Source organism: Nycticebus coucang, chromosome 11 (assembly GCF_027406575.1).
Source record: "Nycticebus coucang isolate mNycCou1 chromosome 11, mNycCou1.pri, whole genome shotgun sequence".
Taxonomy (NCBI): Eukaryota; Metazoa; Chordata; class Mammalia; order Primates; family Lorisidae; genus Nycticebus; species Nycticebus coucang.
This window is the reverse complement of record NC_069790.1, coordinates 29595468-29618666: the sequence shown is the minus strand read 5'-3', so window position 1 is coordinate 29618666 and position 23199 is coordinate 29595468. Positions and strand designations below refer to the sequence as shown.

The 23199-nt window shown below is 40.2% G+C and overlaps 1 protein-coding gene across 6 annotated transcripts in view; it reads left to right on the top strand.

Annotated features, from left to right (window-relative positions):
* CREB5 (cAMP responsive element binding protein 5) overlaps positions 1 to 23199 on the top strand; it is a 536752-nt gene that overhangs the window by 180897 nt on the left and 332656 nt on the right. For all 6 annotated transcript variants that reach the window (XM_053553440.1, XM_053553438.1, XM_053553443.1 and 3 more), the window contains exon 5: positions 5891 to 6063. In XM_053553440.1, coding sequence (XP_053409415.1) covers positions 5891 to 6063 — 173 coding nt within the window. The remainder of the gene's footprint in view (positions 1 to 5890; positions 6064 to 23199) is intronic.

Sequence of the window (23199 nt, the reverse complement as noted above, 5' to 3'; positions counted from 1 at the left end):
GGTCCCTGGTGCCCACTCTTACTCTGGGCCTCCTCTGACATTTCATGGTGCCCCAGTCATCAAGCAACCTGGCCCTCCTGATATGATTCCTAAATACCTGTACTGATATGATAGCTCCCGAGAACACCAAAAGTAGGAATCAAGACCCTCTAACATCATTCTATACCTCCAGAAAGCCTTGTATCTTCTAGAGAGTTACAACCTTTGTTATTCTGTGACTGTCTTAGGCATGTTTTGGATGCAGTTCATGGATGTTTACATCTGGGAAGTTCTGAAAGTCTTCATAACTGCCCGGGCATCATTAAGATGCAGACAACTCCAAGATTGCACAACTTGACTTGTAAATGCTAGTCAGGATGACCCTGGCTCTTTATGGAGAAACCCATAAAGTCTTCATGCCATGGCTGTTGGGCAGAATGTAGATTTGAAGATAACATTTTGGGACCTTATGGGAATCAACATCATTTTGCCTGTATGCTCCAGCCTTCACTTTTTTTTGTGGTCTGCTTCCCTTCATCCTTCATTACTACACCCTGAAATTATAGTTATTTTTAAGAACATGGATGTATATTCACATACATCAGGTTGTGTTTTGTATATTGTATTCCAAGTCCATGCATGCAAAAAGACAATTATTGCTCTACCTCAAGCTCACTGAGTATGCAATCAAGACTCATTTTCTGCTGGTTCTCATCCCCTTCATGTCTCAGAACAATGAATGGAGAGCAAAGTACTCCAGGACAGGAAGAGGGGAAGTCAGAGGACAGAAATTAGAATCAAAGAGGGAGAAATTTAGGTGCAGATAGTTTGTTTAAAGTGGAGCTTTCATCTTTGATGGTTGAGAGATCACACTTTTTTTTTTGTTAGATCCAGTTCTTGAATCATGATCCCTTGGGTCTGGAAGAAAGCTATAATTTTCAGAAGACTCACTTCTACAAAAGCTTATGGTGCTGCAGAAAAAACAACATTTTTAGGTAATGAATCAGAGTCTAAAAAGTCTGTTTGGATATTTAGTGTCTCGAATGTAGTGTAGGAAGAGACTTCAGGAGTATCAGAGACTGGAAAAAATCATGGAGACATGTGGTCCACACCCTCTTTTTCATGATGAAGCTACTGAGTCCAGGGAGGTTGAAGGATTCCTCCCAGTTACCTGGCTACAAAGAGAGATAGAAAAATTGGCTAGAAGAGACCTCACAGCTCTCAAGCCAGTATATTTTTGACATTATTACACGTTTACTAATAATTTGGAAATGTTGGAGCCAAAATATGAAGGATGTATCATAAGTGAGAGAATCTTAGCCATAGAAGAGAGGTCGTCTGGAACCATCTTCCTCCTGATGCTGGAGGTGACATCCCTGACAGATGGCCACAAGTCCTGGCTTAACTTAAATCCCAGGAAGCTCAGAACTTTACAGGTAGCTTATTTGTCTTGGATATCTCTAGATGTTAGTGAATTTAGCCTGGCCTAAGGTGAAATGTGTATGTATCTTTAAAGCATCAACTCATAAGGAATGAGGGTGGTCAGAGGTGAGTGGCATGGTTTAGGTGACAGTGAAAAGTTTTACTTTTTTTTCTCACCTTAAAATGAGGACAATAATAACTACCTTGTTAAGGTCATTATGAAGATTAGGGATGTGGTTTATAAGCATCTACCACACCACCTGCTTTAGCATAGATTCTCAAATTGTAATTTTTTATTGACTTTTATCATCATGATTGCATTTTTTGAAATTATGCCCTCTGGAGCAACATAGACTATGTCTAGTCCTACAAATATTTGTAGGCAGTTAGGATGACCCTGTAAGTCTTCTATTCTTCAGACTAAATAGTCCTTGATTCTCCCACCATTCTTCCTGGGATGCATTTTGGATGCCTTTATTGCTTTCATTCCCTCTTATAGGTTGATTTCCTCCCCTTAAAATGTGGTGGCCAAATGTGGTCAGCCCAACATACTCTATAGTGGAATAATTACTTCTCTAGATGTGGACATTTCACTTCTGCTAAAACAACCTAGGTTTATGCTAGCATTTTTGGAAGCCAGATCACACAGTTGGCTCATGTAAATCCTGATTCTGTATCCAGAACATTAGCTATGCCTCCCAACTTTGTGTTGACTGTGGGTTTGACAAGCACAAGTTTTACATCTTCATCCAAGCTGTTGGTAAAAATGTTGAACAAGAAAAGGCCAAAGGCTGTTTTGAGGAACACCTCTGATCTTTCCCTGCCTGTAGACATCTACCCACTGGTTTAGTAACATTGTTTCACTGACTTCAAATCTACTCACCTGTACTATGAAAAATAGCTCAGCAAGATATAGCCACTCTTTGCGTTTTTGAAATTGGATATTTAATTTATCCAGAAGTAAAATGCCATTCTTTTATCAATGAAGACAGGTTTTGAACCCATAATTGGGACAATGTGAACTCAGAAAATAAATTCATGTTTGAGTAACTATGCAATGCTTAAAGGAAAGAAAATACTTTCTCTTAATATGAAATGATAATACTTCTGAATAGTTTATTTTTCCTGAATGCTTTGAAATTACTCTCCGGGTCTAGGAGATGAATGCCAGAGAATATGCAGATTTTGTGTGTAGGGGAGAGAGGAGATTATTGAAGAGTTACAATGTGACTTTCAGGAGCCTTTTCCATCTCTGACAGAGACCACAGAAATGAAGAGACATCTTTAATGCATTGATGGGGAAGAGTGGAAAATATATTCCTAGCTAGTAATTTTTGTTCTTTTTGATGATTCTCAGAAAAGATTATTTTAAGCTTTTTGGGGGGGGCAGGAAGAGCTGGGAGTTACTTCTTTTTCTTATTTAACATACTTTACTCTGAAGAAATCAAACCAAGTTCTTTTTGCTGCAACAAAAGTCAGTATGTCAGTTTTCCTTGGTTTCTGTGGTGGATGTAAAGAATGGTTGTCATCATTATTTGAGCTAAAGTGCTGAAAGATTGGAGGCTCAATTCTCAGCATCTTCCTTCAAAGACTCCGGTAATATTTTCTCAAAGGTTTTACTTTCCACTATATGTACTATATTTGTGGGTTTTTTTAAAATTCTGATTCTTTCTATTTCTCTAGCCCATAATTGAGCAAATACTTTAATTTCTAAAACTCTATTGTGGTGAGGATACTTTCAGACTGCAGGGTAAACAGACAGGACATTAGTACTCTCAAAACCGACCAGAGAATAAAGGATAATATTTCTTCATACTGAATGTTCCAGGAATGGTAGGTTATAGTTCACACATTTACTCCGTATTTATTGAGCACCTGTGATATGCCAGGCACTGACCTAGGCAACAGAGACACATGGGGTTAAGACCATATTTAGTTCTTTTTCACATTGAAAAGGAACTAAAGGGAGGCTTCTCCACATGATGCTTAATCTGAGATTTGAAGGTGGAGCCAGGGCAAGAGCACTGGTGCTAAAATATTAGCATATCCAGGCCCCAATGCTGACATGGAGCCTGGTCAGAAAAAGGGCAGGAGATGTCCAAAAATGTAGGATGAATCACGGAGGTGGTGTGAGCTGACCTGGGAGGTGGGAAGTATCCCACTCAGGCCTTGACAATCACGCAGAGAGTGCTGTCTGTGTCTTCCAAACCACAAAAAGCCATCTGATGGCTTAGGGAAGGGACACATGGGGCATGGGCTGTATGTGATGTGATCAGTTTTACATTTTGAAAAGATCAACTGTTGCTGTAGCATGGGAAGGAAGAGGAAGGGAAGCCAGGATGAGTGAAGAAGACCAGTAAGAAGACCACTGTCTAGTCCTGGAAAGGAGATGGCGGTAGTTGGGTGTAGGCTGGTAGAAGGAGGGATGGAAAGATAGAAAGAGATGAGAGATGCTTAGGTTAAATTTGAAGACCTGGGAACTATATATGGGGTACTGGTAGAGAAGAGATGCCTGGGATAAGTCAAGGAGGGTTCATACATTTTGTATTCTTCTTTGTAAATTGAAAGACTATGATATTGAAAAATTAAATTGTATAACTGCATTGATAATCTCTGGTAGCATAGCACAGTGGAAATAATTCTAAAAAGAGAGTAAAAAAATCATTCCTGGCCTTAGATTTATTATCGACAGAGTAAATGACGCTGAGTAAGATGAAAAATGTTGAGTATCTAACCAATGGGAAAAATCATACCTGTGATTATTTACCTAATTAAGACCTCATTAAGATCCAAAGAAATAAGTTTCTCAAAGTTCATGTTTAAGAGATAACACAATTATCTTTATTTTCATTCTTATTTTTAGCCCAGTTTTCTAAATCTCTATATCCTATACAAGGAACTAAAGTATGTTCCTACACTGCCACCCCAATGCAAATCACTGTTTTCTTTCATCTTATTATACTTTACCCAACCACAGTATTTTCCCATGTCAGAAAAACTTTCTAGTATATATGAGGAGCCTTTGGACTGTGTGTATATATAAGCCTGTTCATGCCTTTAGGTCCCACGACAACACAGTTGGTACACAGTCTACACCAGGGGCCCAGTTTCCATCTGGGTTCCTGACAGACTGTGTGGTCAGGATTTAGAAATCAGAAACTCGGGAAAGGTGCAATGTGATGGATGCAGCCACCCCAAATACCATATATGTTATCACCATCATTTAGCACATGGTGCAGGAAATCCTGTTCTTTGCAGAAGAGCTTCAAAGAACCACTTCTAGTTCTCTTGGGTAACATTTATTTTTCCTTTGCTAACACCAAAGTGCAGACACACATATATTTTTTCCTCTAGTAAGTTGGTAATGACATTCACCCCCACCCCCATCCTCAACCCATTGTTCAGCTGACCTCTGGAATTTCCCCACACTTCTGTACAGAGGCCTCCTTACTGCCCTTGCCTGTCACTTAGCATGGCCTTGCACTTTTTCTTTATTGAGTTCACAATATCCCCTCACCATCCAATTCTAAGGAGTTGACCAGCCCTCTCTAGCTCAGTGTGAATTCCCTCTGTTTTTCCCAATGGCTTTCGTTCCTATGAATAGCTGTCTTTTGAGCCAGTTTTAATAATGCATATTTCACCTTACTTTTGAGTTTTAAACAAAGAAGCCTCCATTCATGTCATTAGAAATAATTACATGACATTAAGTCCCTACGTGGCTCAAATGTCTCATTTGTTCCTTCACTAGCTTATTCATGCTATTAATATATGTTTATTAAATGGCTACTATGTTCTAAGCACCAGGAGATAGAGTTGTGAACACAAACATTCTATATTCTGGAGGAAAAGATAGCAAACAAATGAACAGATCTTCAATCATTATACCATATTCCACCTTTGCATTAAGTTGCTAGAGAATGATTTTAAGGACATACAGCAGAAAGTTGCAACTCTGGACATGGGATCCCAGATACCTCATCATCTATTCCAATTATTCATCATTTTATAGGCAGTTGAGCTTGTGCAATGAGTACTCAGAAAATGATTTGAAAAGGTAGTAGTTTCCTGGAAAAAAATATATGGCTGGCCACTCTTATAGGACTGAAAATAAAAAATAACCCAGTGGGCTTGTCATGCAAACAGGATGCTGAACAGCTCTCCACTAAATCACAGTATTATGTGCTTACCACAGAAATCCTTTTCAGACTCCATATATATCCCACCAAGTCAGAGTAGGTGTGCAACATCCCTGGTGCAAACCTCACAGGATGGTGGCAGGCGTTTCGCATGTGCTTTACGGAAAGGGTGGGTCGTTATTTTTCATCTCCTCTTGGCCATAAGTTATTACAAGATGAATGGGCCCAAGGCTTGCCAGAAGCCATAACTTTATTTAATTGACACGACCAGGTTCCCAATTTTTGCCTTTGAGATCTTGAGAGTAAAATAAACATTAGCTCCTTCTGACCTTTCTCCTGTCTTCCCTGGGCAGAATATCTCGATGCATAATGCAGTTGGTGGGGCCCTGACAGGGCCTGGAGCTCACCAGCTTGGCAGTGCCCGGATGCCCAACCACGACACCAGCGTTGTGATTCAGCAGGCCATGCCATCACCACAGTCCAGCTCTGTCATCACCCAGGCACCTTCCACCAACCGCCAGATCGGGTAAGGAGCCCTTCTCGGCTGCCTCTGGGTCCTAGCTGGAGCTCAGGGAATGTTCTGGATTTTCTCCTTGTTTCTGGTGCACAGATTTGTTGGTTTTCCTGACTGGTGCAATATTGTCTAGTGATTTAAAATGATCATTTTGATGGGAGAAGGGAGGAGGGGGCATCTCCCTTTGGTGAAAGCTGTTGTGATCCTGGAATTTGTGTGTATGGGGTGGAGAGTGGGGAAGCAAGTCATTCTGTGTTGTCATTTCTTCAAACAAGATTTGTGAATTTTAAAATGACTTTGGGAAAATCTTTGGATCTTAGGGTGACCAGAGTGTCTTCTGTGAACATTTATCAGCTGGGATACATTCCAGGACCCCAGTGAGTGCCTGAAACTGCAGCGATCACTGAATGTTGCTTTCATCTAATAACTGAGATAGCTACCAAAAGGCCCACTCCCTCTCATTTATGCAAATATATATTGCTGGAACATTGGGGAAAGTTGGTAGAAAGATGCTGTCATTGACCCCCAGAGCCCTGTACCATGTGATGGAAGGAGGTCTCTTTCACTTCTCATGTGATCACTCTAACCCGCGCTGTACAGACTGTGATCTGGGGATCAACAGCCTGGGCATTACCTGGAAGCTTCTTAGTAATGCAGAATCTCTGGCCCAGTTTCCTTTTCCCTGGAATGAGGATGGTGTCTGTTCTTTCCAACTTCATGAGAGTAAAGATGAAATAAAAGACTTAAGAGGGGTGGTGCCTGTGGCTCAAAGGGGTAGGGCGCCAGCCCCATATGCTGGAGGTGGTGGGTTCAGACCCAGACCCAGCCAAAACTGCAAAGAAAAAAATAATAATGATAAATAAATAAAGACTTAAGAGCACTTGGGTTCTTAGGAAGAAAAAGTAGTAACTTAAGCCAAAAAGCTATGATAAATTTATATTGGTGGATACTGAGAACTAGTTGCTCTATGTCCCTAGAATTTTCCATTTGAAATAAGAAGGGCATCTTGCTGTGCTTGGTACAAGCATCAGAATTGAGTTTGGAGTTTTGAATGGATATCAGATTTGGTAATTTTTAAAACATTTAGAAGTTGCCCCACAAATTGTCAGTATGTCATTTCCTCCTTGTTTTTAATGTTGTAAGAATTCCAGACCAATGGTGAGTGCTGAGGACAACACTGGTTTATTCCTCCTTAGAATGCTCCAGAAGGGAGGAGGACACCTAGTCTCCCACATTTCTCAACTTGTCCTGTTGTGACAAGTTGAGACCCACCCTATTTGGTTTCCCATTCAAGAAATAGAGAAGTTAATCTGGCCATGTAAATGCTAGGCTTTGTTTCAAGAGATGGATGAAAGTGTCTCTGTTAAAGATTCCTTTTCTTCTCAACTATGAGAGCAAATGTTGCCACCATCTAATGCAGAACCCATAATATGCTAAGGCAGCAGGGTGGATTCATTAAAGACAGCATCTAAAACTTAAGGGGCTTCTTCATTCTAGTAGCTTGGCTTCAGGCAGACAATTCACAGTTAGGCCAGCTAATTATAATTATTTTATTTTTCTTTCAAGGGGAAAAAACATGTGCTGAAGTTTACTGGCAGTTTTACAGCATTCTTTTCCCCCTGGAGTTCTCCTGCCTCTTTCCCCACCCCCAACCCCACCCCCACCAACCACCCTCTTGGAGGCCTTAGTATTCAGCTATTGTTAGTACAAAGCTGATCTTTATGAAACAGTCGTTAAAGGATTAGCACTAAATTTGAAGATGAGTGCTGACTCTGTCAATAATTTACCCAGCTGGTCTGGGACTGTGGATTTGGGTAACATTTGTAGGCAATGTCACTATGCCTGGATGGATGGGGGTGTTTCTCTGGTGCAGATACCCTCCCCGAGTATTCTATCCCCCCATTTATTTCCAGTTCTAGGGTATGTCGCTCCTGTTGTGTTCTAGGAGATAATTGTCACTTTAGGACTCTGTCTTTTGCCAAGCTTGAGGGAAGGCTATTTCTTTTCATCAGTTTCTTCCCTGTTGTGCTTACCATGTTGATTCAAACCCACACATCCTGTCATTTCCATTTTTTTTCCTCCATGTGACCCATCCAGAATCTTGCCAGGATGATCGTGGGGGCCCAGCAAGAAGCAACCCAACCCATCTCACCAGTGGATTCAGTCTGAAACTCTAGGTGGTAACATTTGGGGATGGTTGACTCGTTTATTTCTCTCAGGAAAGAGGAAATGAGTACTTATTTTAAAACATGAGTTCCCTCTGGAGACTGTGTCTTTAAATGAGCATTTGAAATTGCAGATAGCTCTTCTTTTTTTTAATTTATTTTATTTTTTGAGGCTGCACAGAACCATATTGTAGTAATATTCTGATTTTTATCACAACCTCAAATATTTAAGTGTCAAAATCTGGCCAAGCCACCTGCAAATGTTTGCCATGGCTACTGGCCAACAAAAACAGCAAACAGCAATGAAAGTCTTCATTCAGGCTCAGCGCTTAAGCTACATCGAGCCAGAGAGGCTGGGACCCACCTGTGCCCATGCACGGGGTTCTTGTGCTGCAGCCAGTGTTCACGGCTGGAGCTTTGTGGGAGAGGGGGCCGCCTGGCTCCTGTCCCTGCTCATCCCTTCCCTCTTCCAGCGTTTGGCTTCTGCAGTCAACCCCACGTTTTTGTCTCCCTCCTTTCCCACTGAAAAATTTAAGCTTAGAGGCTTGACTCTATCGGGAATGATACTGACATTAAGGACTAGAAAATAGGAGTGGCACCAGTTGGGGTGGCTTTGGGGACAAAGGGGAGGCATCTTTGTAAGCATTCCATTTTCATGGTTTTTGAACAGGCGCTGAGCCAAAGCAGACCAAAATGACAGAAATGTAAAAATCCAAAGAAATCACATTAAAAGTAGATGGACAAACAACATGTACAATTTTCATTCCATACCATAGTGACCCACACCATGCCCTATGCCCAGCTCTGCAAAAATGGTGCTATTATCTCTATAGAAGCTGGTGATACATATAAATAATGCAAATTGCTTGTGTGTGGTTAGGAAGGCTAGAAAAACACCTGGCTGTAGAGAGTGTGGGAGGCATCCCCAAACTAGTGACTACTTGCGTTTCATCAAACTGGCAGATGCTCTGTGGGGAAGGATGCCTTTGGCTGATTGATGGTAGTGGTTTAGGAGATAAGTTTCCCAGATGGAAAAAAGAGTAAGCCACGGGCTATGGGGAAGATGAGTGAGACAGAAAACAAGCATGTGTTAAATATAGATGAAATCAATTCCTCCTTGAACCAAATATATGGCAGAATCCAAACAGTACCTGTACTCCAGTCATTTTCATTAGATATCATGTAACAGACTCATTAATTCAGGACCAAGTCGGAAAAGGCTGGGAGAAATAGTGGGTGAATAGGTAGCCGAAGGTATAATAAGTTGCCTTTCTTTTTCTGTCTCTCCATCTCTTATCTCATGAGACATTTTTCTAGGATCCAATGATCAGCTGAATAGGTGATTGTGATCTTAATAGATACCAGGTTTCCTACAGAAGTTGATTTCTCTTTTTGGAGTAAGTGATAGTAGATAATTCATACTCAGCAATTTTATTTTATTTATTTATTTTGCAGTTTTTGGCCGGGGCTGGGTTTGAACCCACCACCTCTGGCATATGGGGCCGGCTCCCTACTCCTTTGAGGCACAGGCGCCGCCCTGCTCAGCAATTCTTTAGGAGAGCAAGGAAGATAATGTGGAGTGTGGAGTTGTGCAAGAATGGATTATCAATCAGTACAGAGTTCTGGTAGGTTATGGGAGACACTGCCAAAATAGTCTATGAATTTTCTCCTTGCTTTTTAATTCTTCATAGGGGATTGGGCGTAAACTCATTAGATTAGTATGTGAATTGTTTGACTGTAATTGTTTACATTTAAGTGTTATATGCCCAAAGGCAGAATATATAAATGTGGAGAATTCTGATTGAGATAATGAATAGGCCAGTTATATCAGGAAACTTGGAAACGTGCTCAACAGAATTCATGTATGAAGGCATTTCTGTGTGAAACCCCTCCCTGATTATATACTGATTTTACTCCCGGCACATATATTTCCACATGATGTGTAGCTGTTAGGCATTTGGTCACAAACCCTATTTGTCTGGTTACATGGAGCTATAACTAGGGAGTAGAGATTGAAATACTTAGTCAGAAGTTTATTTAAAATATTGTAGAAGAAAATCTTGCATTATATAAAAATAAAAGTTGCTGGAACTCGTAAATCTTATCTCCTCTCCTACTTTCTGGCTGTGTTTATTCCTTTTCTCTTTGCAATCCCTGACACTAGAATATCTGATGTAACTTAATGACTAGGACCAAGCAAAACAAATAAGCAAATGAAAAATAATGATACTTAAAAGAAAAGCTGATTGTATTTCAGAACTTTTTGGTGTCAGAGGGATGCTACTTTATCAGGTATTGTCATGTGGCTTTGTCATATGAGTTGAATATTGGTGCCCGAGGTGCCATCAACATGGGAATGTAAATAAATTTGAGGGGTTTGTATTGTTGATGCTCTGGGGGGAGTGGAGGGTGAGGGGGAAGAAGTAGGGAGATGATATGATCACAGAGAAGCACTGTTTAAAGAAGACCTAAATAACAAAGCAGCTGCCAGTTTAAGAATGTACGTGCTGTGTGAACACGTGTGTGGCTGAACTCGTTGGTCAGAGCTTTCCTAAACTCCTCAGACCAAACTGAGCATGACTGAGACTGTCACTGTCCACCACATGCTAATGCTGGGGACATCCAGCCCAGGCTCCTACCGCTAGCAGCAGTAGAGTGGCAGGTCCCAGGTTGTCACTGTTCCTTACCTCTTAGCAGGACAACTTGAAATTCCTCTGAGTAATTCAGGTCAGAAGTCATTATTTCCTGAATATCACAGCTATGAACATAGCTTTATTGTTGGAAAGTTGCTGGATCTTTCACAGCCCTGAGAACATTTACAAGGGCTCTTTGGGGGCTGCTTTCTGGGAGGGTTGACAGATTTAACCATATGGCTCCCGTTAAATCCCATGCAGAGCCTTGAGAAATTACCTCTGACAAGGGGGCCGGCACCCTTCCACTTACAGGGTTTTATGTGTGGAACAAAACATTAAGTACTGATACTTGAGGAAATATAATGTTTCTTAACATTTGGAAGTTGTAGCACCACATGGCGTTGTGGTCAGATGAAAAGAGGGTAGAGCCAGAACCTGGAAGCACATGGCTGGGTTCTCTAAGAAACAGAAAAAAAAATACCCTAGCGCTTGTCTCTAAATCTTTCTCTTGCCTCTGATTCCTCAGGCTAGCATTTTGTGTCTTAATATATCAGCTCCTTACCTGGAGCACAGCAAGTGTGGTCCACTGGGTAGAGAAAATTGGAGATCACCTCGCGATGGCTCAAGCCTTTTGATAGAAAAGCCTTGATTGGCAAGCTGATTCTGAAGAAGAGAAAGGAAGCTAATATTTGTCCAACATCTACCATGTGCCAGCCACTGAACTAGCTTTGCATGTTATTTTTTATAATTCTTCAACAGCTCAGAGAGGTAGGCACTGTCTACTTCAAGTAACCTTTCCAAAGTCTCCCAGCCAGTGAGATTGAACTGTAGGTCTGTTGGACTTCAAACTACATGCTTTCCTTATGCTTCTGACCATGGCAACACCAGTGTTGTAGAAGACACATGAGCATGTCTGACACTTGGGACAATCACTGGAGAATCATTGGCGAGAATCATCAGCTTGTAGGAGTTGCTAATGCTCAATCTGTGTGACAAGCAGCTGTGTGTTCGTACCCCTGAGTGGCAGTCACAGGCAGAGTGAACGTACACATTAGTTGCCAGCTGCTGCTTTGATCCTTCAGGAGAAATATACAGGATTTCCCTGTCTCTCAAGGGAGAGGAACTGGGGAATATCTTGAGCACATGGAAACACAGAGCTGGCCTGTATCTAGCCAAATCCTTTTACGTGTAAGACAACTGAGGTTAGCACAGAGAAGTGACTGGCTTTGTCTCCAACATGTGGTCACTCTACATGTGACTTCTTAGCTTGTCCACTATCTTCTGCCCAGGTACAGGGCAAGTTCCAGATTTGTTCCAGTTCCTATAGAGAGAGGTGACTTTGCCTGTGTCCTCCTATTGGAGGAGGACTTCATTTCTGGAATTTACAAACAGAAGCTTGGCTCACAGCATTCCTGAAGTTTTCATACAAAGTGTCTCTGTGTATATGTCCTTGCCCTTATTTTTGGAACAGATAGGCACAAACAAGGGTCTGCTTCTTTGGCAAATAGCCTGAGATCATCCAGTTTGTGACTATAGTAAATCTAGACATTTGTTCTTTTGCATGGCATATTGAAAAGATATGCCTGATAAATAAATAAGAGTTTGCTGAGCAAAACCATGTCAGGTCAGAGGGGAGTCAAGCAGACGTATTGGTCATGAGTTTAGGGGTCATGGATATTAGACAGTCCAGGCTCTGCCATTTGATGGGTTTACAGTGTTGGCCAAGGGTTCCCTAGGCCTGATTTCTTTCATCTACAGATAAAGGGGTTAACCAATTAGTGGAGAAAGTCAGTCGCAGATCCAAAATCCTCATTCACTGACGTTTTTCAATATTAAATTTATTTTCTCTTTTGGTTTGGTTTCCTCCTGGAGCCGACTTTGGTGGGAGCTCTAGATCATCTGAGCTCCAGGAGATGTTCATGTATCCCAAAGAGAGAGAACAGAATAGAACCTGGGAAGAGAAGGCCAAGGCAGTAAGAGAGGGGTCCTGACACATGAAGCTAGAGAGACTTGATGTCTAGGCACAACTGCTAGTTGAATAACTACAACCTCTTCTCTTTGCCAAGCACTTTTTTTTTTAATAAGGCACATTCCCCTTTATCATTTACCAATTTAGTGTTCATAATTCTGTTACATGGAAATCAACACACCCATTTTGCAGTTCAGTAAAGTGAGGTTCAGAGATTGACTTGCCCCAGTTCATAGTGATATTGGCCAAGTGCAGAACTAGAACCCAGACTGCCCACACCACTTGTCCCACAGGTCCAAATAGTACTTTACCAGGTTTAAGCTTTACCTGTAAAATGGGTAGGTATCCCGAGAAAATTTTCAGTCTTCTTCAGCACTGCATTGCTAATGATCTTCATAACAAATTTAATTCTGAAAACTACTTGGCAAGGTAACTTCTTAGGGTGCTGAGTGTTGTGTGCATGACCATGTATAGTGGCCTCACTTGAAGAATTTCTTTTTTTTAATAGACAAGTTGTCATTCTGTTGCCCAGGCTGGAGTACAGTGGCATGATCATAGCTCACTGTAATTTTGAATTCCAAGGCTCCAGTGACCCTCCTGCCTCAGCCTCTGGGTAGCTAGAACTTTAGGTACATGCCACCATGCTGACTAATTAAAAAAAAATTTTTTTTTAATGGAAACAGGGTCCTGCTGTGTTGTTTAGGCTGATCTCAAACTCCTGAACTCAAGTAATCATCCTGCCTTGGCCTCTCAGATTGCTGAGATTATAGGCATGAGCCACTGTGCTTGGCCTAATCTCATCATGAAATTGTTCTTTTATTCTCATTTTCCTAAAAGTGATTTATTTTCAGAGCTCTAACTAGAAAAGCACCTAAAACAGCGAAAGATGTAAAACAAGTCTGATGCAAGAGATCTGGATGACTAGTCTGCCAGACATAGCTCTATGGGAAAATGCAGTCTACTGTCTTATATTCTGACTTTATCAATTTCAGGGGTTACTTTGTAGAAGACCTAAAACATAGAGCTTTATTTATATCACTATTTGGTGTATTCCTACGGGTAACTCTTGAAGAAGGTGCCAAATGATTGAATGGTTGAGAGTGTATAGTTTCCTATAATATATAATAAAATGCAATAATTGACTGCACTTTTGTAATTCCCATAGTTCCTACATCAGGATTGGCTCAGTATTTTCTGTTTACAGAGCCAGAAACATGAATGGGCAACCAGCAGGTTCACATGGCTTGTGGTGTGATGTGTAGGTAGACTCCCATGACTAAGTGTAATCACTCATTGAAGAATACCAAAAAGGTATTAATTAACATGAGAAAATGATTAGTGTGTGCAGTGCTTTGCAAACTGAGCATGTTAGGAGAAATGAACCTGACAAAGCTGAACTTGCCCTTTGGAACTGGAAGTACACTTTGCTTTTTTAAAAATTGAACAGAGCAGGGTCTCAGTGGACATTTCAGATTATCTAGAGCTTTTATATTCCATACTACTATATGTCTCATGAAGTGTAAATAACCCTTGTTAGAACTGATTGACTGATAGGTTCTGAGTTAAGAGAGAAACACTATTCTAGAAATTTGCAGAGTTTATGATGCCCTTTGCATGTATGATATAGTCATATAATTGGGCACTTTGGGACTCAAAAGATAATTCATTCAACAGGTTCTCTCATACATATTTTTCATCAATGTTGGACCAAATAGATTGTCTCTACTATTATATTTTATGACTTTTTTAATGAGGACTTGGTGAAATATTATACAGACTCCATGGACATTTTACCTTGGAGTAAATGGGAAGAACACATAAATATCCAATTTGGTCTCAAATGTGAATGTAAAGGGGATCCTTCATATTAAGATTTAGTTATATACAAATGGAATCCTATTTCAATGAGACAGTATGAAACCATTGCTGGAGGGATCAGAAGCCATGGCTGGTGGCTCATTCATGAGCTCTGAGACTTTGAACAAGCCTCTTTTTTTTTTTCAATTTTTTATTTTTTTATTATTAAAACATAACTGTGTACATTAATGTGATCATGGGGCACCATACACTGGTTTTATAAACAGTCTGACACATTTTCATCATACTGGTTAACATAGCCTTCCTGGCATTTTCTTAGTTATTGCGTTAAGACATTTATATTCTACATTTACTAAGTTTCACGTGTACCCTTGTAAGGTACACCACAGGTGTAATCCCACCAATCACCCTCCCTCCGCCCATCCTCCCCCCTCCCTCTTCCCCATTTAGGTTATAAATGGGTTATAGCTTTCATATGAAAGCCATAAATTAGTTTCATAGTAGGGCTGAGTACACTGGATACTTTTTCTTCCATTCTTGAGATACTTTACTAAGAAGAATATGTTCCAGCTCCATCCATGTAAACATGAAAGAGGTAAAGTCTCCATCTTTCTTTAAGGCTGCATAGTATTCCATGGTGTACATATATCACAATTTATTAATCCATTCGTGGATCGATGGGCACTTGGGCTTTTTCCATGACTTAGCAATTATGAATTGGGCTGCAATAAGCATTCTGGTACAAATATCTTTGTTATAATGTGATTTTTGGTCTTCTGGGTATACACCTAGTAGAGGAATTACAGGATTGAATGGCAGATCTATTTTTACATCTCTAAGTGTTCTCCATACATCTTTCCAAAAGGAATGTATTAATTTGCATTCCCACCAGCAGTGTAGAAGTGTTCCCTTTTCTCCACATCCACGCCAACATCTCTGGTTTTGAAATTTTGTGATATGGGCTAATCTTACTGGAGTTAAATGATATCTCAAAATAGTTTTGATTTGCATTTCTCTGATGATTAAAGATGATGAGCATTTTTCCATATGTCTGTAGGCCATGCACCTGTCTTCTTCAGAGAAGTTTCTCTTCAAGTCCCTTGCCCAGCCTGTGATGGGATCACTTGTTCTTTTCTTGTTTATATGTTTGAGTTCTCCGTGGATTCTGGTTATTAAACCTTTGTCGGAAACATAACCTGCAAATATCTTCTCCCATTCTGAGGGGTGTCTGCTTGCTTTACTTACTGTGTTCTAGGCTGTGCAGAAGCTTTTTAGTTTGATCAAGTCCCAGTAGTGTATTTTTGAAGCTGCTTCAATTGCCCGGGGGGAGGGGGGTCCTCCTCATGAAATACTCGCCCAGACCGAAACTGCAACAAAAAAATAGCCGGGCGTTGTGGCGGGCACCTGTAGTCCCAGCTGCTCGGGAGGCTGAGGCAAGAGAATCACGTAAGCCCAAGAGTTAGAGGTTGCTGTGAGCCGTGTGACGCCACGGCACTCTACCCGAGGGCAGTACAGTGAGACTCTGTCTCTATAAAAAAAAAAAAAAAAAAAAAAAGGTTTTCCCTGCACTTTCTTCTAGTATTTTTATAGTTTCATGTCTTAAGTTTAAATCTTTAATCCAGTGAGTGTCTATCTTAGTTAATGGTGAAAGGTGTGGGTCCAGTTTCAGGCTTCTACATGTTGCCAGCCAGTTCACCCAGCACCATTTGCTAAATAGGGAATCTTTTCCCCACTGAATGTTTTTAATTGGCTTGTCAAAGATCAAATAACGGTAAGTAGCTGGACTCATCTCTTGGTTCTCTATTCTGTTCCAGACATCTACTTCTCTGTTTTTGTGCCAGTACCATGCTGTTTTGATCACTATCAATTTATAGTAAAGTCTGAGGTCTGGTAGTGTGATTCTCCTGCTTTGTTTTTATTTCTGAGTAATGTCTTGGCTATTTGAGTTTTTTTCTGATTCCACATAAAATGCAGTATTATTTTTTCAAGATCTTTAAAGTATGACAGTGGAGCTTTAATAGGGATTGCATTAAAATTGTATATTGCTTTGGGTAGTATGGACATTTTAACAATGTTGATTCTTCCCAGCCATGAGCATGGTATGTTTTTTTCATTTGTTAACATTTTCAGCTATTTCTTTTCTTAGAGTTTCATAGTTCTCTTTATAGAGATCTTTCACGTCCTTTGTTAGATAAACTCCCAAATATTTCATCTTCTTTGGCACTACTGTGAATGGAACAGAGTCCTTAACTGTTTTTTCAGCTTGACTATTGTTGGTATATATCAGGCGTCCTCAAACTGTGGCCCATGGGCCACACGAAGTGCTGTGAATTGTATTTGTTCCCATTTTGTTTTTTACTTCAAAATAAGATATATGCATTGTACATAGGAATTTGTTCATAGTGGTTTTTTTTAAACTATAGTCTGGCCCTCCAGTGGTCTGAGGGACAGTGAATTGCCCCCTGTTTAAAAAGTTTGAGGACGCCTGGTATATATAAAAGCTACCGATTTATGAATGTTGATTTTGTAACCTGAGATGCTGCTGTATTCCTTGATCACTTCTAAGACTTTTGTAGTAGAATCCCTGGTGTTTTCCAGATATCTGATCATATCATCTGCGAAGAGTGAAAGTTTGATCTCTTCTGACCCTATATGGATACCCTTGATCGCCTTTTCTTCCCTAATTGCGGTGCCTAAAACTTCCATTACAATGTTAAAGAGCAGTGAAGACAATGGGCAGCCTTGAGTGGAAATGATTCCAATTTAACTCCATTCAATACGATATTGGCTGTGGGTTTGCTGTAGATGGCCTCTATCCGTTTAAGAAATGTCCCTTCTATACCAATTTTCTTTTTTTTTTTTTTTTGTTTTTTTGTTTTTTCTTGGCCGGGGATAGGTTTGAACCTGCCACCTCTGGCATATGGGACCGGCGCCCTACTCCTTGAGCCACAGGCGCCGCCCAATATAATTTTCTTAAATGTTCTCATCGTGAAGGGATGCTGGATATTATCAAAAACCTTTTCTGCATCAATTAAGAGAATCATATGGTCTTTGTTTTTTAATTTGTGTATGTTCTGAATTATACTTATAGATTTATGGATATTGAACCAGTCTTGAGACCCTGGGATAAAACCGACTTAGACATGATGTATAATTTGTTTGATGTGTTGCTGGATTCTGTTTGTTAGGATCTTGTTGAATATTTTTGCAACTATATTCATTAGTGATATTGGTTTATAGTTTTCTTTTCTTGTTGGGTCTTTTCCTGGTTTGGGGATCAGGGTGATGTTTGCTTCATAGAATGTGTTGGGTAGCCTTCCTTCTTGAACAAGGCGCTTGACCTTGCTGGGCCCTACTTTTCTACCTCTTAAAAAGAAGGAATGAAAGTAGTTTATCTAAGAAGTGCCCTTTTCTAGCTCAAATTCCGTTTGTTTGTTTGTTTGTTTGTTTGTTTGTTTTGACAGAGTCTCACTCTGTCATCCAGGCATCAGCCTAGTGTGGCATCAGCCTAGCTCACAACCTCAAACTCCTCAATTGAGGTGACCCTCTTGCCTGAGCCTCCAAAATAACTGGGACTACAGCTAAGTGTTCAATTTTTAGGAGAGATTGAGGTCACAGTCTTACTCAGGTTAGCCTCAAACTCCTGCGCTCAAGTGATCCTCCTACCTTGATTTCCCAGAGTGCTAATATTACAGGTGTGAGCTGCTAAGCCCACCTCAAATTTTTAGTAATTCTGAAACAAGCTCTTAAGAGCAAATGTGTTTCCTTATTGTGACTCATACTCTACAACAACATAGTTGTAAAGGAAATTTCATAAAACAGATACATTTACATTTAGCAGGTAGTCTAGTAATCTATTTGCCTTGTATGTTGTGCTTTTGGTAAATATCTACTTAAAGTTCCTATAGAGTAATAAACTTTTTTTTCATTTTATTAAATCATAGCTGTGTACATTAATGCAGTCATGGGATACAATGTGCTGGGGTTTTTTTATACAATTTGAAATATTTTCATCAAACTGGTTAACATAGCCTTCATGACATTTTTTTTAATTATTGTGTTAAGACATTTGTATCCTACATTTAGTAAGTTTCACATGTACCCTAGTAAGATGCACTGTAGGTGTGGTCCCACCAATTACTCTCCCTCCGCCCACCCTCCCCCTTCCCCTCCCCTTCCTTTCCCCTTTCCCCATATTCTTGGGCTATCATTGGGTTAATGGTAGCAGACACATTTAAAAGAATTTAGAGTTTTATATTTTTTCCTCCTTTAGTAAAGTGCATTTTGGCTAGTGATTCAGCCAGTAAGGTCTATAAAATGATAGGATCCTTATGAGCATGGGGTGGTGACATGCTGGAATGAGCTTGGCTTGCTTTTGCAGGGTCATGGACCTCTGCAGAGAATAGATGGCCCCAAACGTCTCTAAAATGCTAGAAATGACTTCCTGAAGAGCCACATACCCATAGTATCTGGGTTTAGATATAGTCATTCACAAGCCAAATGTACAGCACTTTACAGTTGACCTTCAATGTATTATTCTCAGCCCATAGAACTCACAAACGTTATCTACATGAATAATCATAATAAGTGCAACAACAAATATGTGTTCCTGAGTCAGTGAGCCATCGAACTCTTGTTAAATGTGCCATGTCATTCTCAGACTCTAGGGGCAGGGGCAGAATCTCAGGATCTCTGCTTAACATGATGCTTTCTCTGATTTTTTTCAAAAGTCTCCCTCAAATTGCACCCCTCTTTTTTTTTTAATTGCACCCTCTTTTTTATTTATTTTTTATTAAATCATAAACACATAGATCATGTATACATTACTGTATTTATGGGGTACAATGTGCTGATTTTATATAAAATTAGGAACGCTTACATCACACTGGTTAATATATACCTCATCTCGTTTACTTAATTATTGTGTTAAGACATTTAGACTCTATACTAATAGATCTGACATGTACCTTTGCATTATGCACCATTGGTGTGATCCCACCATTCACTCTCCCTCCATCTGACCTCCCTCCTCCCTTCCCATCCCTCTCCTCCCTCTTTCATTTTGGGCCATAGTTGTGATCTATTCTTCATATGAAAGTATAAGTGATTGAAGATTGGTTTCATAATAGTAGTATTTTTTTCTTCCATTCTTGAGATACTTTACTAAGAAGGATATGTAAATTGTACCCTCTTATTCAAGAGGTAAGCAGTAAGGTGCCTGATTAAAGAGCAGATAAGTGAGGTTTGGGCTGATTTTTCTCAGTACTATTTGTGAGAGTGAAGCCATTTTGATAAACCTGCAAACTTGATGAAACCAAAGTCTACTTCCAAAGTCTTTCTGTAGCCCTATGTTGAGTCTGGGTACGTTTTTAATGACAAAATTAAACAAAAATACATCTTTATAGATGCATATTCCAAATCATAGACTTTTTAAAACATTGAAAGAATGAGTTTGAAATAATCCAACTCAACTGAATACTTTTAAAAGTGACTGCAGAATTTTACAGACCAGGTGCACCCAAATAAAAATTGTGTGAGTATGTACACACATTTCATATTATTTGGCTTTACTAGAACATAATTTAGGCCTTTTGACGTGCAAATAACCTATCCAAAACACTTGAAGAATTTTTCCAGGTGTATTCTGTGTGTTTTATATAGTGTGGTTTTTCATAATACCCTGCACAACCCGTGTGACCTTCTTCTCACATGACAATAGACTGTACTAGAATCTTAGAACTGCTTTTAAAGAATAAAGCCCTTGTGATGGACAAGCATGATAAAAGAGGAAAAACTCATGCAGATTCATCTTGATCCCTTCATTTAATTTTTAGGAAATGGAAACAATTTGTAATTATTTAGAAAATGATCATTTGGTTGACAGATTATGTTTTTAGCAGAAACTACTTTTTACTTCTCTGACACCTTGACATGTGAGATGAGATACTTAAGTGTTAATGCTGACATCCCCACAGGGTGGTGACAGCAACTCCCACACTGAGGTGCAGGGAGCATGAGTTTAGGAGGTAATTCCCTACCTGTGCAGAGGAGGGTGCATATTTCATAGGAAATTGGTGGAGGCACTAGCCATGGGCTTGAGGCTTCACCAAGGAAGGACCTTGAGGCCAGGAGATTCTGATTAATATTTAGAGTGGAGTGAATGTGGGGGGCCACTCATCCAGCATCCTAACTCTCTATTCTCTCTCTCTCCCTCCTTCCTTCCCATGTCTCCTAGAAAGAAAAGAGGAAAACATCACATTATTTATTTCTGTCATTTTGCCATGGCTCTGACTTTAAGTCTAGAACTGGAGAAAGTTGAAAACTTTTAACTAAAAGGAAAATGAGAGGTTTTTTTGTGTGTATATGGTGTCAATTACTAGATGTGTCCCCATCCTCCCCACTCTACCCCGACTCATTGTGTGGATAGCTGCTATTTATTTAATTTAGCTCTGTAGTCAGGCACTTCGCAGAGAACCAAAGGAATGAGTTTATCCAGATCTCTTTTGGCAACTGTGTGTATGTGTGCGCCTGCATGAGAGAGAGAATGATTTTTATAAAAAGAGTTGTGTGAAACTTTGGCTGCCCCACCTGAAGCCACAGACAACCAACCTTATATTGGGCCTGCTGCATTCCATAATTATTATTGCCATTAGGAATAATTATTATTTGCTTCATTGAGTTGGCAGTTTGGAGCCTGCCTGAGACAGAGGCTTCTCACAGGAGCCATAGAGTACAAAGGACCAAGCAGTCTCCCACAAGTGCTTCAACATGTTTGGACGATGTCCTTCTCCTGGTTCACTTCATTGGGTTTCATACCCATTGAGCTTCAAATTGAATGAAAAGTTCATCAGATACAAAACCAGCATGAATGAGCACCGGCGCTTGGGGAGCTTTTCTGATTGGATGCTTGAATTCTTGGCTTTTCTTAAGTCTGAAGATGAAAGTTAGTTCTTTTTATGCTGCTATGTTACTTTAATTAAAAATAGAAAAATAAATAATCAGGTGGGCCTTCAGTTAGAGAGGCTAGATTTGAAGTGGCCAGAGAGAGAAAGTGCAGAATAATGTGCCAACATCGAATGGGAAAGCTGCAAGCCTATTTAGGAAGCAGAACATTAACAACATTAGCTTTATGTTTTTCTGATTTGTTTAGCCTTCTTGCACACAAACTCTCCAGATTCCAGATCTGTATTATTTCCCTTTACTCTATTATTTTGAAATAACTGAGGCCTGGATAGTTGTGTCTCCTTACTTAGATCCCCAAATACTTCTTAGGGATCTCAGGTAGAGTGTGGCCAGGCATTTTATAACCAGTAGGTTGTTTAATACAGAAGCTGTGCCTGGCACAAAGGTTCACCAAGCCATTAAAGAAAGAAAGAAAAAAAAAAGGAGCATGACAAGACATTCTTCCAGATGTTATTTTTCCCATAGACTTCCTTGGTTCCTTGCCAAGGCCTGTACCACAGTCACAGGCAGAGGCCTGTGGGCACTTAAAGAGGATAGCAAGCACCCTCAAGTGCAGAGCGTCTCTCTGCTCCCCCCAGCCTCCTCCTCCCATCCTGGTTTGTGGCTCAAGCTGCTGAATCAGACCCTTCAGGAACCTCCTCCTCCTATGAAATTGGATGAGGAAGGCAAAACCCTACAGCCTGCAGTTGCCATCTCAGATGACACACGAGTGAATGTCAGTTTTGTCTCCCAGACACCTAAGCAGTCTGTCCTTCCTCCCAAAGCCAGCTGTGATTCCTATACAGAGTTAAAGGAGAGCAGGGTGAGCTTGCTAGGAGAAGGGGAGGAGTCCTGTCCAGGTAATAAACGTCCTGTCAGTTGGTCAGGAATGGAGGCAACTTGGTGCACAGCTTGTCACAGATATGGTACCAGGATGGAGTGAGCAAGCAGAATCTCTTTTCCTGTTCTAGGCATTGAAAAGAGACTTTCCCCCCCCTCTATTACCCATCACTAAATAGGTTCTTTGGGTAAATGCCCCTGTACAAATAAGAAGTAAATGAAAGTTGTACTGTAGTGATTTCCGGGATTTATGGTCCTGGATATTTTATATATATATATCTGTTTGGTGGGAAAATATTACAAAGGAGTATTCCTGTCTGGGTTTTCATAAAAGATGACAAAATACTACTATAAAGAAACAAAAATCCAGCACTGTCTCAGTGGTATTAAAGCCTGTCCTCAGGTAAAATTTCACAGGCATGTAGAATTGCCACTTTTTCATTTTTCATTTGTTCTAGAAATTTAGAGGGTAAAGAAAGGCCAAGGGAAATGGTCTCTATCAGCATAGAGTTTAATAAAGGTAGAATCTTAATTTGTCCATTTTCATTTGTAACCTTCACAAGGAATCACAATTTTACAAAGTCATGTGGAGTGTATTGTTGGTATCAGTCCTTAATAAGTTCCATTTTGTTCCCTTTTTGAATCAAAGATTCTGTTGTACCAGATCTTTTTCAGCCTTACAATAGGAAGTGCTTGTTTTTTTTTTTTTTTTGGCCGGGGCTGGGTTTGAACCTTCCACCTCCGGCATATGAGACCGACGCCCTACTCCTTGAGCCACAGG